This window comes from Orycteropus afer, unplaced genomic scaffold (genome assembly GCF_000298275.1).
Source record: "Orycteropus afer afer isolate SDZICR_OR568_19922 unplaced genomic scaffold, OryAfe1.0 scaffold00014, whole genome shotgun sequence".
In the NCBI taxonomy this organism is placed as follows: domain Eukaryota; kingdom Metazoa; phylum Chordata; class Mammalia; order Tubulidentata; family Orycteropodidae; genus Orycteropus; species Orycteropus afer.
Genome location: NW_006921601.1, coordinates 2,006,365 through 2,020,299, shown reverse-complemented (window position 1 = coordinate 2,020,299; position 13,935 = coordinate 2,006,365). Strand labels below are relative to the sequence as shown.

At 44.5% G+C, this 13,935-nt stretch overlaps 1 protein-coding gene across 1 annotated transcript in view; it reads left to right on the top strand.

Moving 5' to 3' along the window:
* Positions 1-7,354, top strand: part of HPX (hemopexin) — a 9,723-nt gene extending 2,369 nt beyond the window's left edge. Inside the window, exons 5-10 of the mRNA XM_007956436.1 lie at positions 755-905; positions 1,795-2,007; positions 2,265-2,384; positions 6,572-6,702; positions 6,790-6,952; positions 7,083-7,354. Coding sequence (XP_007954627.1) covers positions 755-905; positions 1,795-2,007; positions 2,265-2,384; positions 6,572-6,702; positions 6,790-6,952; positions 7,083-7,354 — 1,050 coding nt within the window. The remainder of the gene's footprint in view (positions 1-754; positions 906-1,794; positions 2,008-2,264; positions 2,385-6,571; positions 6,703-6,789; positions 6,953-7,082) is intronic.
* Positions 7,355-13,935: the final 6,581 nt, after the last annotated feature.

Sequence of the window (13,935 nt, the reverse complement as noted above, 5' to 3'; positions counted from 1 at the left end):
GGCTGGTGGGTTTGAACCGCCAGCCTTCTGGTTAGCAGTCAAGTGCCTTAGGCACTATGCCACCAGAGCTCCCGTCCTTATGTCTAGGCTCCCTCTTATGCTGCTCCTTCTGCTGGTAACACCCTTTCCTCACTTGTCTACCTGGATAATTGCTGCTCAGTTTTCAACTTTTGGCCAAAATGCTTCCTCTTATGTGAAGCCTTCGGAACTTCTTTAGGTGACTTAGACACTCCCCCTGGACCCCCACTGCACTCTGCATGCTCCCCATCTTGGTGGGTCCATGGCTAGGATTGTCTGTATTCTTCTTGCTTTTGCATGGTAAACTTCTTAAAGGCAGAGGCAGGGTCTTGTCATCCCTTTTTCCCATGCCAAGCATAGCACCTGGTGTATAGTTTGCATTCAGCAATTGTTTCTTGAATGAATAACAAAACGAATGTGTGAGTGCGTAGGTGATTTGGGGGTGTTTGCCAAGACTGATTGTATTACAGAAATGTGTGACACCAGAGTGATTGTTCATAGCAGATGCATGCATGCGTTAAGGCAATATCTTGTGAAAACGCAGGCACAATTGCCTTAACACATGCCCACATCTGACTATGAACAATCACTCTGGTGCAAGGGGAAGGCATATTGTTGCCTGCAGATGGACTGAGAATGTGGGGGGCTGCAGGAGGGTATTGTGTAAGTGCTGGGTGTGAATTCAGAGTGGCAGTATCTGGGAGTGCAGAGTTAAACAGAGTGCTTTTGTATACAGGGAGACAAAGTCTGGGTGTACCCTCCTAAGAAGGAGAAAGAATATCCAAAATTGCTCCAAGATGAATTTCCTGGAATCCCATCCCCACTGGATGCAGCTGTGGAATGTCCCCGTGGAGAATGCCAAGAGGAGGGTGTCTTCTTCTTCCAAGGTCAGTCTAGACTGGAATCTGAGAGCTGGGGGTAAGTTGGCAGTGCCAGTGGTAGTGGTGTTAGTAATGATGGTTGTAGAGGCAGTGATGGTGATGCTGGTGATACCATTATGACAGCACATAACAACAACAACAATAACAAGGAAGAGAATATATGGAGAAACCAGTTTGGTCTAGAGGTCAAGTGAGGGGAGGAAACAGGGTGTAAGGACTTCCTGAGTGGCACAAACATTTAAGTGCTTGACTACTAACTGAGAGGTTGGCAACTTGAATCCACCTAGAGGTACCTGGGAAGAAAGGCCTGGCAGTCTATTTCTGAAAGGTCACAGCCTTGAAACCCTTATGGAGTGCAGTTCTATTCTGCAACACATGGGGTCGCCATGAGTTGGAATTAATTTCACAACAACTTTTTTTTTTTTTAAACTGGGCATAATTTTGCTAAAATCTCTCATTGTTCCCTGTGACCCTCAGAACACATCTATGCTCCTTAGCCTGGTATATAAATGTCCCCATGCCCCTCCAGCTCCACCTCTTATTTACCCTTACCTTGAATTCTGTGTTCTAGCAACTCTTTGCTGTTCTCTGTATGTACAATTTGCTTCATGCTTTAGGTTCTTTCTTCTCTCTGGAGTTCCATCTCCCTCTCTTTAGATTTCAGTTTGTTTCACTTCCTGTGGGAAGTTTTCCCTGACTCTTCCCCCTGCCCTTTATTGAGTTGATCATGTGAACTTTACTGCTGCACTTTACTATATTTTCACTTTCCTCAACTGTCTCCTTGCTGGTTGGGTGCTCCATGTTGGTCAGGACCATATTGGTGTGTCTTGAGACCCAGTGCGAGCACAGGGTGGACATAGCCTGACCTCACTGAATGCTTGTTGATTGAACAAAGGTAACCACAAGTGGTTTTGGGACTTTACAACGGGAACCAAAAAGGAGCGTTCCTGGCCAGCTGTGGGGAACTGCTCCTCTGCCCTGCGATGGCTGGGCCGCTACTACTGCTTCCAGGGAAACCAGTTCCTGCGTTTCAACCCTGTCACGGGAGAGGTGCCTCCCAGGTACCCTCTGGATGCCCGAGACTACTTCATGACCTGTCCTGGCAGAGGTGAGAAAGTTGTAGCCCCTGGTACCCACTGGAATTTGTCCAGATCCCCTACCATGAGCCACAGCTCCCATCTTAACTCTGTGTTACATCTTGGCTTTTACCGTAGCCCCATTTCCATCTTGGCTCTTCTCTCAGGTCCTCATATGAAGCCCACCCTTCCACGGATCCCAGCCTTCTCTTTTACGTCAGACCTCACTCTGATTTCTGGCCTCCCTCTATGTTCCTTCTCCTCACCTATTTCTCTACCCTCCCCCAAGGTCATGGCCCTGGACACGGAAATGAGACCCACCATGGGAATATCCCTGAGCGCTGTAGCCCAGATCTCGTCTTGTCTGCACTACTATCTGATATCCATGGCGCCACCTATGCCTTCAGTGGTAAGAGATGTTCCCCAATTCCCCCTGCTCTGCCCTCCTCACCTCTCCTCTCTTTCACTTGGGTCTTCCATCCCTGATCTATTTCTGCCATCTTTATCTCTGCATCCTTATCTTGCCCCATCTCTCCCCTATCCTTAACATTCTCTTACATGTCTCTCATCTCTTCTTTTGTGTATTCCTCAATCTTGTTTCTCATTGTCCAAATCCCTAACTTCATCCATCTGTCTACCTCTCAGCACATCTATAGCTCTCTTCTCATATCCCCCTTGTGCCATGTCTTACCAGGTCTTCTGGTTCCCCTTGAAGTTGTACTCACAGGCATTTATCTTTTCCTAGGTGCCTTGGCACAGCATTCCTTGTAGATGAGTTATTCTCATTGCAGAGAAAAAGTGTTGGGTACCCTAGGCACTTTAAAATGTGGCTTTCTAGCCTGAGGTTTCCCCTCTGAGAAGCTGATGGAGATACGCCTCTCCTGACCTGTGATATCAGTTGGTAAATGCCATCTAATAATATCTAGAGATGTTCTGGGGTGAAGCAGGCAGGTTGTAATGAGTCTTGCTCCACACTTGAGAACAGTTGCAATAGAAGGAGTGAACAATCATGTTATACCCAGCTTATGATGTATACACATAATCAGATGCAAATACAAGGTAGTGGTGGGAATATAAACAAACAAAAAGCAACAACAATAACAAAAACAAACCCACTGCAATCAAGTCAATTCTGACTCACAGCAACCCTATAGGACAGGATGGAACTGCCCCATAGGGTTTCCTAGGCTGTAAGTCTTTACAAAAGCAGGCTGCCTCATCTTTCTCCCATGGAGTGAGTGGCTGGTGGATTTGAACCAAAGATCTTTTGGTTAGCAGCCAAAAGTTTTAACCACTATGCCACCAGAGCTCCTGGTGAGAATATAGAATATGAAAATACTTTTTTTCCTCCTACTCCCTGGACAAGTCTGGTCAGATATGACTGCCCAGTTATAATGAAAAAATCCACAGCCACAGGAAGATCATATTCCCTCATCAGGAACACATGCCATAATAAAAAAGCCATGATGAAAACATACCCTGTGGTGAAAATAAAGAGCTATACTGAGAACAGTGCCATAGAAGAGCATGAGAGTGTCTGTCAGGAGAACGTAAGCTATGAAAAGAGCACATAGACAAAATAAGGTTGAGAGGTAGGTTGAGAAATCAAGGCCCCAGTGACCACTCTGAGATTTAGGGAAAATGCCCAGCCACGGGAAGATCACAGAACTGTAGGAAGGCCTTGGGCCGAAATGAGGATGCAACTGAAGTTGGTGATTGCTTTTTATTCCTGAATCAAAAGTATTAGCTATGTCCCACAGCTGTTGAGAGAGCACTGTTATATTGAAAATGCCCAGCTGAGGTGAGGACATACTATCTCGGTGAAAGCACAAATGTGACCCAGCTATTTAACAAGGGACTGGTGGTCTCCTTTCTCTGATCTTTCTCTTTACCTCATAGCTTCTTATTTATTCTTTCTGCTGCTTCATAACTTTGACTTGCACATGGGCCATCTTCTCTCCTCCTTCTCTTTACTTTCAGCTTCAGCTCCAACTGATAACTGCCTCAGTTGCTCTGCTTTTTCTAGTCAGAATTCCAGAATTAGAGGATATCTAATTGTCCCAGGTCATATTTTCATACCAGACTATATTAAAGTGGTTGCTGGCCAGCCTATATTTGGCTACTGATTGGTTAGGAGCTTATCAGTTAACCCTTCTCCACTGGTTCTTAAAGTAGGAGACAGTGAGCAGCGTAGTTTCAGCAGGAGGGGAAGTTGTGTATGTCAGTCACCACAACATGCCTAGTACATAGCTATAGAGCATTTGTGGCTGTAGTGAAAACACCACCCATTTAATTGAATAAATCTTAATTGAGCACCTGATCAACACTGGGCATTGTTTCAGGTACTCAGTTATAGAAGTCAACATGACAGACAAGATGCCCATCCTCATAGAGCCTGCAAGATGGAGAGAGAGCCCCAATGAAGAGAAAGAAGAAAAGGGAATACTTTCAGAGAGGATTAAGCGCTCTGATGGAAATAAGACAGGATAATGGGATAGAGGTGAGCAGAATGAGGAGGTCCCTTCTCTGAGGAGATGATATTTGAGCTGAGATTTCAGTGATGAAAATGAATTAGCTGTGCAAAGCATAGGAGGAAGGAGCCTAGGTGGTGCAAGCAAATGGTTGTACTTGACTGTCAATCTAAAGGTTTGTGGTTCAAACCCACCCAGCAGTACTGTGGAAGAAAAGGCCTGGTGAACTGCTTGCATAAGATTACAGTCAAGAAAACTGTAATTCTGTAATTCGCTTCTACTCTGTAATACATGGGGTCATGATGAGTCAGAATTGACTTGATGGCAACAGACAACTCAATAAACGAAGCACAGAAGAAAATGCACTTGAGGTAAAATTAACAGCAGATAACTTTGCTGGAATCAATGTATTTGAGGAATCAGGAAGGAAAACCAGTGTGACTGGAGCTGAGTGAGGGAGCAAGAAGGTATCCTGAAAGTTATCAGAGAATGAGGTAAACCCACATTACACAGACCTGCTAAGGATTTTCAGCTATGAAAGGAAGTCATGAGAGGATTATGATCAAAGACAGGATATGTTCTGATTTATTTTTTAGAAGATCATCCTGGCTTCTGGTGGAGAATAAGTCATAGGGATACAATTATGTAAGCAGGAAGTCCAGTTAGTAGTTCCTACTCTAGTCTGACTCGACGGCACATAACAACAACAACAACAACAACTCTAGTCTAGGTAAGAAGTGATGGTGGCTTGGATAGGATGACAACAGTGAAGGTGGTGAGATGTATTGATGATATATTTTGGAGATAAAGCTGACAGATTAATGATAGAAGGGATATTGGTCACAGTGAAGAAGGGAAAGGAGAAGTTTCAAGAATAACTCAACTTTTTGGGACTGGGGAGATGGTGGTTTTATTTTCTAAAATTGGGAGAGACCAGAAGGCTGGAGGTTCAAACCCACCAGCCACTCCTCGGAAGGAAGGTTGGGCAATCCTACTTCTGTAGTGATACTGCCTCGGAAACCCAAGGAGGGGTCGCTATGAGTCGGGGCCGACTCGATGGCAAATAACAACAACAACAACAACAGGAGGACTAGAGGAGTGTGTGTATATGCATGCATGCATGTGTGTGTGTGTGTGTGTGTGTTTCTGTGTACTTGGTGGAGGCAGTAATCATTGTGGACAGGTTAGGCTTGAGGTGCCTAATGAAACAGCCAAATGGGCATGTCATGTAGGCAATTGAATTTGAGTCTGAAGCTCAAGGGAGAGGTCAGAGCTGAAGAAAATAGATTGAGATGCATTAGCATATAGATGACATTCAAAGCCTGGGGCCTAGGTGAGGTTATTGAGGCAGTGAGAGTAGACAAAGAAGAGAAGAGGCCCAAACTAAAGCCCTACTGAGGTCCCAATATTTAGATACAGGCTGGTATCACAGAATCCTAGATTGAAAGAAAAAAAAAAAAGATACTTAAAGAAGAAAGAAGTAGTGAGCAGTTAAATGGTATGGAGAGTTAGAGTAAGATGAAGACAGAGAACTGAGTATTGGATTTGGCAAAATGGAAAATACTGGTGGCTTGATAAGAATAATTTCAGTGGAGAAAGGAAACAAAAGCATAATTGGAGTGGGTTGACTAAGAAAGTATAAAAGGCAACCTAGACAATTCCTCTAATAAGTTGCTATGTGAAGAGGAGAAGGAAATTGGGATGCTAGCCTGGCTACTCCCTCACTCTCCTGCCCAGAATGAGGAAACTCAGTAGAAGCTTGTGGTGGTGTTTCCTTTTAACTTCTGGCCATTATATCTCATCGTCTATGACCACACCACTGCACACACTGAAAGGCTTAGGGAGCCCCTCACCAAACTCAGTGATACTTGCCTTACCTGGCAACTTGACCACTGTTTTTCATGCCTGTCTTTCTGTTAGTCCCTACTGATACCAGCTCTAATTGAGTCACAATACCCATTGCTGCCCAAATCCTGTTCTCCTCCCTCTCATATTGGTATTCTTCTTCTTGGCTTCTGGATGCATTCTCTCCCCCTCTTCAGGACTGACCCTTTGCATCTGTCGCTAGCCTCTTCATTGTTTGGCCATCTATCACCACCACTAGACTCATTCCTGTTGCCCACAGGGTCCCACTACTGGCGTCTGGACACCAGCCGGGATGGATGGCATAGCTGGCCCATTATTCATCAGTGGCTCCAGGGCCCTTCCACGGTGGATGCTGCATTTTCCTGGGAGGACAAACTCTATCTGGTCCAGGTGTGTGCTGGCCTAGGGAGAGGCCTGAGGTGGAGACTAGGGAAAGGTTATCCAGCTCTATGTTGATTAATGTACTTTGTCTTCCAGGGCACCCAGGTGTATGTCTTCTTGACAAAGGGAGGCTATACCCTAGTAAGTGGTTATCCAAAGCGGCTGGAAAAGGAACTTGGGAGCCCTCAGGGGATGAATCTTGATGCTGTGGATGCAGCCTTTACCTGTCCTGGTTCTTCTCGGCTCCACGTCATGGCAGGTAAGGCTTCTGGGTGCTAAGGGGTATCATGATCTCCTGTCATGGCACAGATCCCCACTAGGGCATGCAAAGGGTGGATCAGGGTCCCCTTGACATAGAAGCCATGTTATGTTGGATGATTTCTTTTCAGGAGAGCGGCTGTGGTGGCTGGACCTGAAGTTAGGAGCTCAAGCCAAATGGACGGAGCTCCATTGGCCCCATAAGAAGGTTGATGGGGCCCTGTGTGTGGAAAAGTCCCTAGGCGTCAGCTCATGTTCTGCCAATGGTCCCAGCCTGTACCTCATCCATGGCTCCAATGTTTACTGCTACAGTGATGTGGACAAACTAAATGCAGCTGAGGTCCTGCCTCAGCCCCAGACAGTGGCCAGCCTTCTTGGCTGTAATCACGTACGGGCTTCCTGAAGTGAGTCTGGCCAAACTATATCCCCAGTTTCTTTACAATAAAGCCAGAATGTTCCTTCACTTGAGCCTGTGGTTGTGGACCAATCTTACTTCTTTGAATTAAGATGTTAACTATATTTCTTTTGAGATTCTAAAGCTCAAAAAAGACAGTGGGAATCAATGGAAAGAACAGCTGAGGATCAACCTCATTTCTTCACAAATGATTTCTAAATCCAGATCATAAACTGGATTCTTCCAGACTATCTACACACAGCGGGAAACAGAAGACCAGAGCAGGAAGAGGAAAGTGGAGTTTGCACAGCAAGTAAGAGGCAGAGCTAGGAACTTTGACTCAACCCACTAATAATTGAGCATAGTGGCCCCAAGGTGTAAAGAATGATCAGGCCTGGGGCTTCTGTGCCTGTGCAAAGTGGCCTGAGTTAGAGTTGCCATCTGAGGAGCTTCTATTTGGGAGCCCTCAAATTGAGGCTTCACGTGGTTCAGGCAGCACCACACCAGCAGACAAGGCTTTAGTTCTCATGAACTGGGCATAACAAAGGGAATGAGATTGAGGTTGGGGAAGCTGAGAAATGCCAGCTGGGTATCAGAGGCAAGTTAGAGGGAGGAAAGAGGAGAGAGGGACTTGGCATCTTGGAACATAGATGCAGATGCAGGGTACCCTGGGAAGTACAGCGAGGGCCTCAGGAGTCCTGCTTGCAGACAGCATCTGACACCCTCCCCCCAGGACCATAGTGTCTATACCATCTAGACTAGCAAGTGTCACCTTGGTCTAGGCTAAAGTGCTTGGTTCTTTACTAGTCACAAACTTGCTGACGACCAGTTTGATTGGGGATTGGGTGTAGATTACAGGCAGCTGGGTCTCAGGTGAGACTCTTTTCCTCTTTCATACCTTCTTACACTGGCAGGGACAGCTGAGGCTGGGAGGTTTTTTGTTTTGCTCATATAATACCCTGAGACCCCAGCAGGGAGCCTTTACTCTATGCTTCCTCTTCTAACCCCAATTGCCCCTTCTATAAAATGGGTGCAATATTATCTACTCCCAGCAACAGTGAATAGGAGCTCTCATGGCATAGTGCCTAAGGAGTTTGACTGCTAACCACTTCTCAGAAGGAAGACTGGGCAATCTACTTCTGTAGAGATGCTGCCTCAGAAACCCGAGGAGGGGTCACTGTAAGTCAGATCTGACTTGACGGCAGTGAGTTTGGTTTTTTTGGTTTAGCAACAGTGAATATAGATTCAAATCTATCCCTTGGATTCATTCTGAAAGGGGCCCTGGCCCATGCCTCACCTGGCTCAGATTTAGCCCCTCTTGACATGGTGGCCCCTTGTTTATGGGACTTTAGTGGGTAGAGGAGTGGACTGGCAAAGTCTGACTGCCATTGAGGGCTTTGCACTGGAAGATAAGGCCAAGCAGTGGCTCCAGATGGGCTCCAAAACTTTCTAGTTCAGGAAAACTGCCTAAATGTTCCCTCATTCCTTGAGTGCTGAGGAGGGTGGGTGGGATATATCTAGCCCCCTCAGGCCAGGTTCCACTTAGGACTGGAAACTGGCTGGGACTGAGAACAGGGTTTGGGGCCAGATGTAAGGACTGCAAGATCTACTCCTAAGGAGTATCTTGAGTTTTCCTCTTCATCTTTGACGGTGTCTGGATAGTTATCTCCTAATGGTTTCCTTTCCTTCAGCTTGAAAAGTGGAGACAAGGCCAGAGTCTGAGGTCTGGGCCTGTTTAGGTCTGTATGCTACAGCTGGGGCCACCACTGCATCGTATCAGGGAGCCTAGAGGTGTGTAAACGGTTACTAGCAAACTCTGGTACTAAAAGTTAACTTCCTCCTCTCTATTTTAGTGGCTGTCTCTTTCTCTTCTCCTCCCACCTATTATAACACATGGAAGCCTCTAACTTATCCCCAAGGAATTTCCAGTAAAGGACCACTCTATTTCCTCCACTCACTTAGCACCTCCTATGTGCAAAACGATGTGTCCAGCAAAGGGGCAATACAGTCCTTAATTTCAAGGATCTTCCACTCTATCACAATCAGGAGAAGAACACAAACAGGGTACCAGATAAACACAATAAAGTGAGATAGATATGAAAATGGAAGACTATATGCACCAAGATGGTAGGGAGGGGCATGGAATCTGCAATATCTGGGATGGGTGGGGGATCAGAAAAGACTTCATATATGACATAGCACTTGGGCTGATTTCTAAACATGAGTAGAACTTATGCAATTCCTTTAGCAAATATATACTAATATCTAATGTGTACTACCATAAGAAGGCCTCATGGCACAGTGGTTAAGCACTTGGCTGCTAAATGAAAGGTCGGCAGTTGAAACCCACCAGCCACTCCTCAGGAGAAAGATGTGGCTTTGAGAAACCTACTCAACTTCTCTGAGCCTCATTTGTATGTGTGCTCAAAACTGATTGCATATTGTATTAAGCAATGTTCAATAATGAAACAGAAACCACTCTATATATTCCAAGCAGAGAAATGTTTAATGCCAGGAATTTGTTACAAAGGTGTGGGAAGGTCTGGAGGAGCTTAAGAGGGAAAATGGGGGTAATTCAGAGATTAGGAAACTACCAGCTTGCTTTAGAGGAGCAGAAGGAAGATAAAGTATTGCCTAAGGATCAAGCTGAAGCCCCTAAATTTGCCCAAAATGAAGATGTTGCTGGATCCACTCCCACTTTCACTAGGCAGGAGCCACTGCCAGATGTTGCCAAGGCATTGCAGAAGGAGAAGGGCTTCTCTCTTCCCACCTTCAAACTTCACGTGAGAGTTCCTGTCGGCAAAACCTAACCAGAACCAAGCTGACAAGGGAGTCTGAGAAATGTGGTTTTTAAATTTCCAGCCCTGGTATAATCTTTCCTGGTCCAGGAGAGATTATACAAGAATGGATGTGTGGATGAGCACTAGCAGGCAATATCTGCCACATATATTCATCATAACTCTTGGTTGCAAGTGATAAAACCCATCTCAAACTGCCATAAGCAAAAAGGGAATTTATTGATTTGTATAAATGAAAAATTCAGGGGCGCATCTTGACTTTACGCAGAGCTTAATATAGGTCTCAGATAGAGGTTATTCAGGAACTGTCTCTCTCCATCCCACAGCTTCACCTTCTTTCAGTTGGCAGGCTCATCTTTAACGGTGGCAAAGTGTCTACCAGCTTCCATTCTACAAGCGCCCCTTGCCCAGTAGTTTCAAGAATATTCTGGGTCTGACTTTCATTGCCCCAAATTGAGTCATGTGCCCATCTCTGAAGTGATCACTTTGACTCTCAAGGGCTAATCCTAGGTTAAACCCAAAATCCTAGGTTAGGAGCCCATTATTGAAGTGGATTGTGGAACAGAAATGATTCCCATATGAACCATATAAACTATGAGTGGGGAGGGGATGGGTCTTTAAAGTAAATTGATGTGCTATTACCAACAAAAGGGGGAATGGATGCTGGCCAGATAACAATGGTGGGGACAACAGCAGATACCTATGACAGGATAATAATTATTTTGTGAGGTTTTTCTTGTTCTCCCTGTGCCCCACCTTATTAATTACCCCACATACACTCTCACACTTACCCCTTTGTTTCAGTCTGTAAAGTGAAGGAGTCCAATTCTCTACATGAATCTTTGGTCTCAGGTCCTCTCACTTCCTCTAGGATTTTACCCTGTCTCCCATCTTCTATTTTCTTTATTTTCAAACTCTCTACTGGTGTCTTTCTTACAGTATAGATCCATGTTCAAGTCTCTCTCATCTTAAAAATAAAAAGACAAAACCAAAACCTTTAACGTCACATATTCTCAAAACAAAAACAGAAAACTGTTGCTGTTGAGTTGACCTCTGTTCATGGAGAGCCCATGTCAGGATGGAATGGTGTGTCAGAGGACTACTGGGCTCCCTGGGGTTTCCTTGCTATTTTGTAAATAATATTTTATTGTGTTTTTGTGAAAGTTTACATAGCAAATTCTATTCTCATTTGACAATTTCTACACAAATTGTTCAGTGACATCAGTTCTTTCTTTCTTTCTTTTTTTTTTTTTTTCCCACCATGTATCAACATTCTCTTTAATTGTGTACTAGTTGTTGCTCCCTGGGGTCTTCAATGGCTGAACTTTTGGAAGTAGATCACCTGACCTTCCTTCCAACGTGTCTCTAAGTGGACTTGAATTTCCAACCTTTCAGTCAGCAGTCGAGCACATTAACCATTTGCACCCACCACCCAGGAACTCCCATCACTCTCTGTGGTTGTTATTAGGTGCCATCGAGTTGGCTCTGACTCATAGCAACACCACCTACAACGGAAACACTGCCTGGTCCTGTGCCAGCCTCACGATCCTTGCTATACCTGCACCCATTGTTGGAGCCACTGTGTCAACCCATCTTGTTGAGGGCCTTTCCCTTTTTCACTGACCCTCCACCTTACCAAGCACGACATCCTTCTCCAGGGAATGGTTCCTTCTGACGACATGACCAAAGTAGGTGAGACAAAGTCTGGCCATTCTTGCTTCCAAGGAGCATTCCGGTTGCACTTTCTCCAGGACAGATTTGTCTATCACTCTCTAACTACTGCCTATTTTTCCTTCCAATTTTCTCGAAAGGGGGCCCTGCATTTATTTATTCTACTTCATCATTTTCCTTGTATTCAGTTCATTGCATTATAGCTTCTCTCTCCATTTTCCACTGATACTGATTATATCCATGTTGCCAAATTCATCATACCCTTCTTTGTCCTGACCTTATTGGAAATCTTTGCTGCATTTGATGCTTTTGACCACTTCTCCTCCTTGAAAGTCTTTCTTCCCTTGGATTACTTCCATGACATTACTCTTTCTTGAGTCTTCTCTTACCCTGCTGTTCCTTCTCAACTTTCTTCTTGACCTTTGCTTCCTCTGCTGGCTTCCTAAATGCTGGTATTTCTAAAGTTCAGTCCTCAGCCCTCTTCTCTTCTCACACTGGCATTCTTTCTGAATATGTGCTAAAATAGTCTTGTTGAAGGAGGGTGTTATGGAAGTCCTTGCTAGGCCTAGCATCTGACTTATGAATTCATATAATATGTGGGAAAATTTTACTTCTTACAGATTTTCCAGATGAAAACAACCACCCAGAAGAAAGGGAATTTATTGGATCAACTACAAGAAAAATTACAGTATGAAAGCAATATTTAAGTGTGGTAGTGGTTAAGGCTGACTTTGCTTCAGAAATGTCTTTGCTGTTAATAGAGATGAAAGATCCATCATTCCATCGAGGGGACCTGGGTCCCCGTTACCTGGTAATACTTTCCTAATTAGCTCATCTATCAAACCAAATAGCAGAAAGCCGTTACTCTTAGTAACAGTGACTCTGGATGGATTTGTTTCCAGTTTTTGTTTTGTTTTGTTTCAATTATAGATCTCTAAAGCAGTAATTTTAAAAGGCTGCTCTCTCAGAAAGGAGCTCTGGCGGCATTGTGGGCAAGTTATTTGGCTGCTAACCAGAAGGTTGATGGTTCAAACCCACCAACTGCTCCATGGGAGGAAGATGAAGCAATTTACTTCCACAAAGATTTTCAGCCTTGGAAACCCAATAGGAGTTGCTATGAGTTGGAATAGACTCAGTGGCAGTGGGCTTTCTCAGAAGGATCCAGAATTGGTCAGAACCATAGACAGAGTTTGAGATGGCTCATAGATTATTGGTTGCTACCACACCAGGAAGAGTATCAGAAGGGAGGAAGAGACAACAGTAGAGAAAGGAGAAGTGAAAGGCACAGGTCTGACTCCCTAAGGTTCAGGAGCCTTTGCAGACCCAAGAGGGAATCAGGAATTCAAGAAGACTATGTGTATCAAATACATTGGGAGGAAGGTGTACAGGTAAACTATAGATCTTCCTTTCTATATCCTAGCTAATTAGACCCCCATGGACCCACATCTTATCTCATGCCTCTGACTACCTGAAGAAATTTTACTAGAAATTGTAGGCTTTTTGTTCAATGGGGTTTAGAAAACAAGTATTCTCTTGGGCTACCAGTAAATGGGTGATGTTTCTGGATTTTTTTTCATTTTCTCAAGCAGAAACCTGGAGATCATCCTTTATATTTTCGTAGCCAATTGTTCAATTGATCACTGATTTCTGTAAATTTTCACCTCCTGAATATTTACTAAACCTATGCACTTTTCTCCATTCCTGCTTCCACTACTCTAATCCAAGCCATAGTTATCTACTACCTGGGCTACCTCAGCTCTGCCATAACTGATCTCCATACTTCTGATACTGCTTTCTTCTTACCTATTCTCCACTGTGCAGCCAAAGGTGACCTTGTAAAATGCAAGGGTGAACATGGTACTCCCCTGCTTAAAACGCTTCAATGCTTTTCCATCGACCTAATATAAAACCCTTTTATTTTATTTAAAAATAATTAAAATAAAAACCTTAGCCTGAAATACAAGATCCTCCTTGATTTGCATCTACCCACCTCACCAGATCTTCTGTCATTCTTCACCATCACACACTGGCCTTCTAGTATTATTCCTTACACTTGGAGTAATCCCTTTTCCTGGCTGACCTCTGTCATCTTTCACTGCTTGCCCCTCCCCCACATTCCCC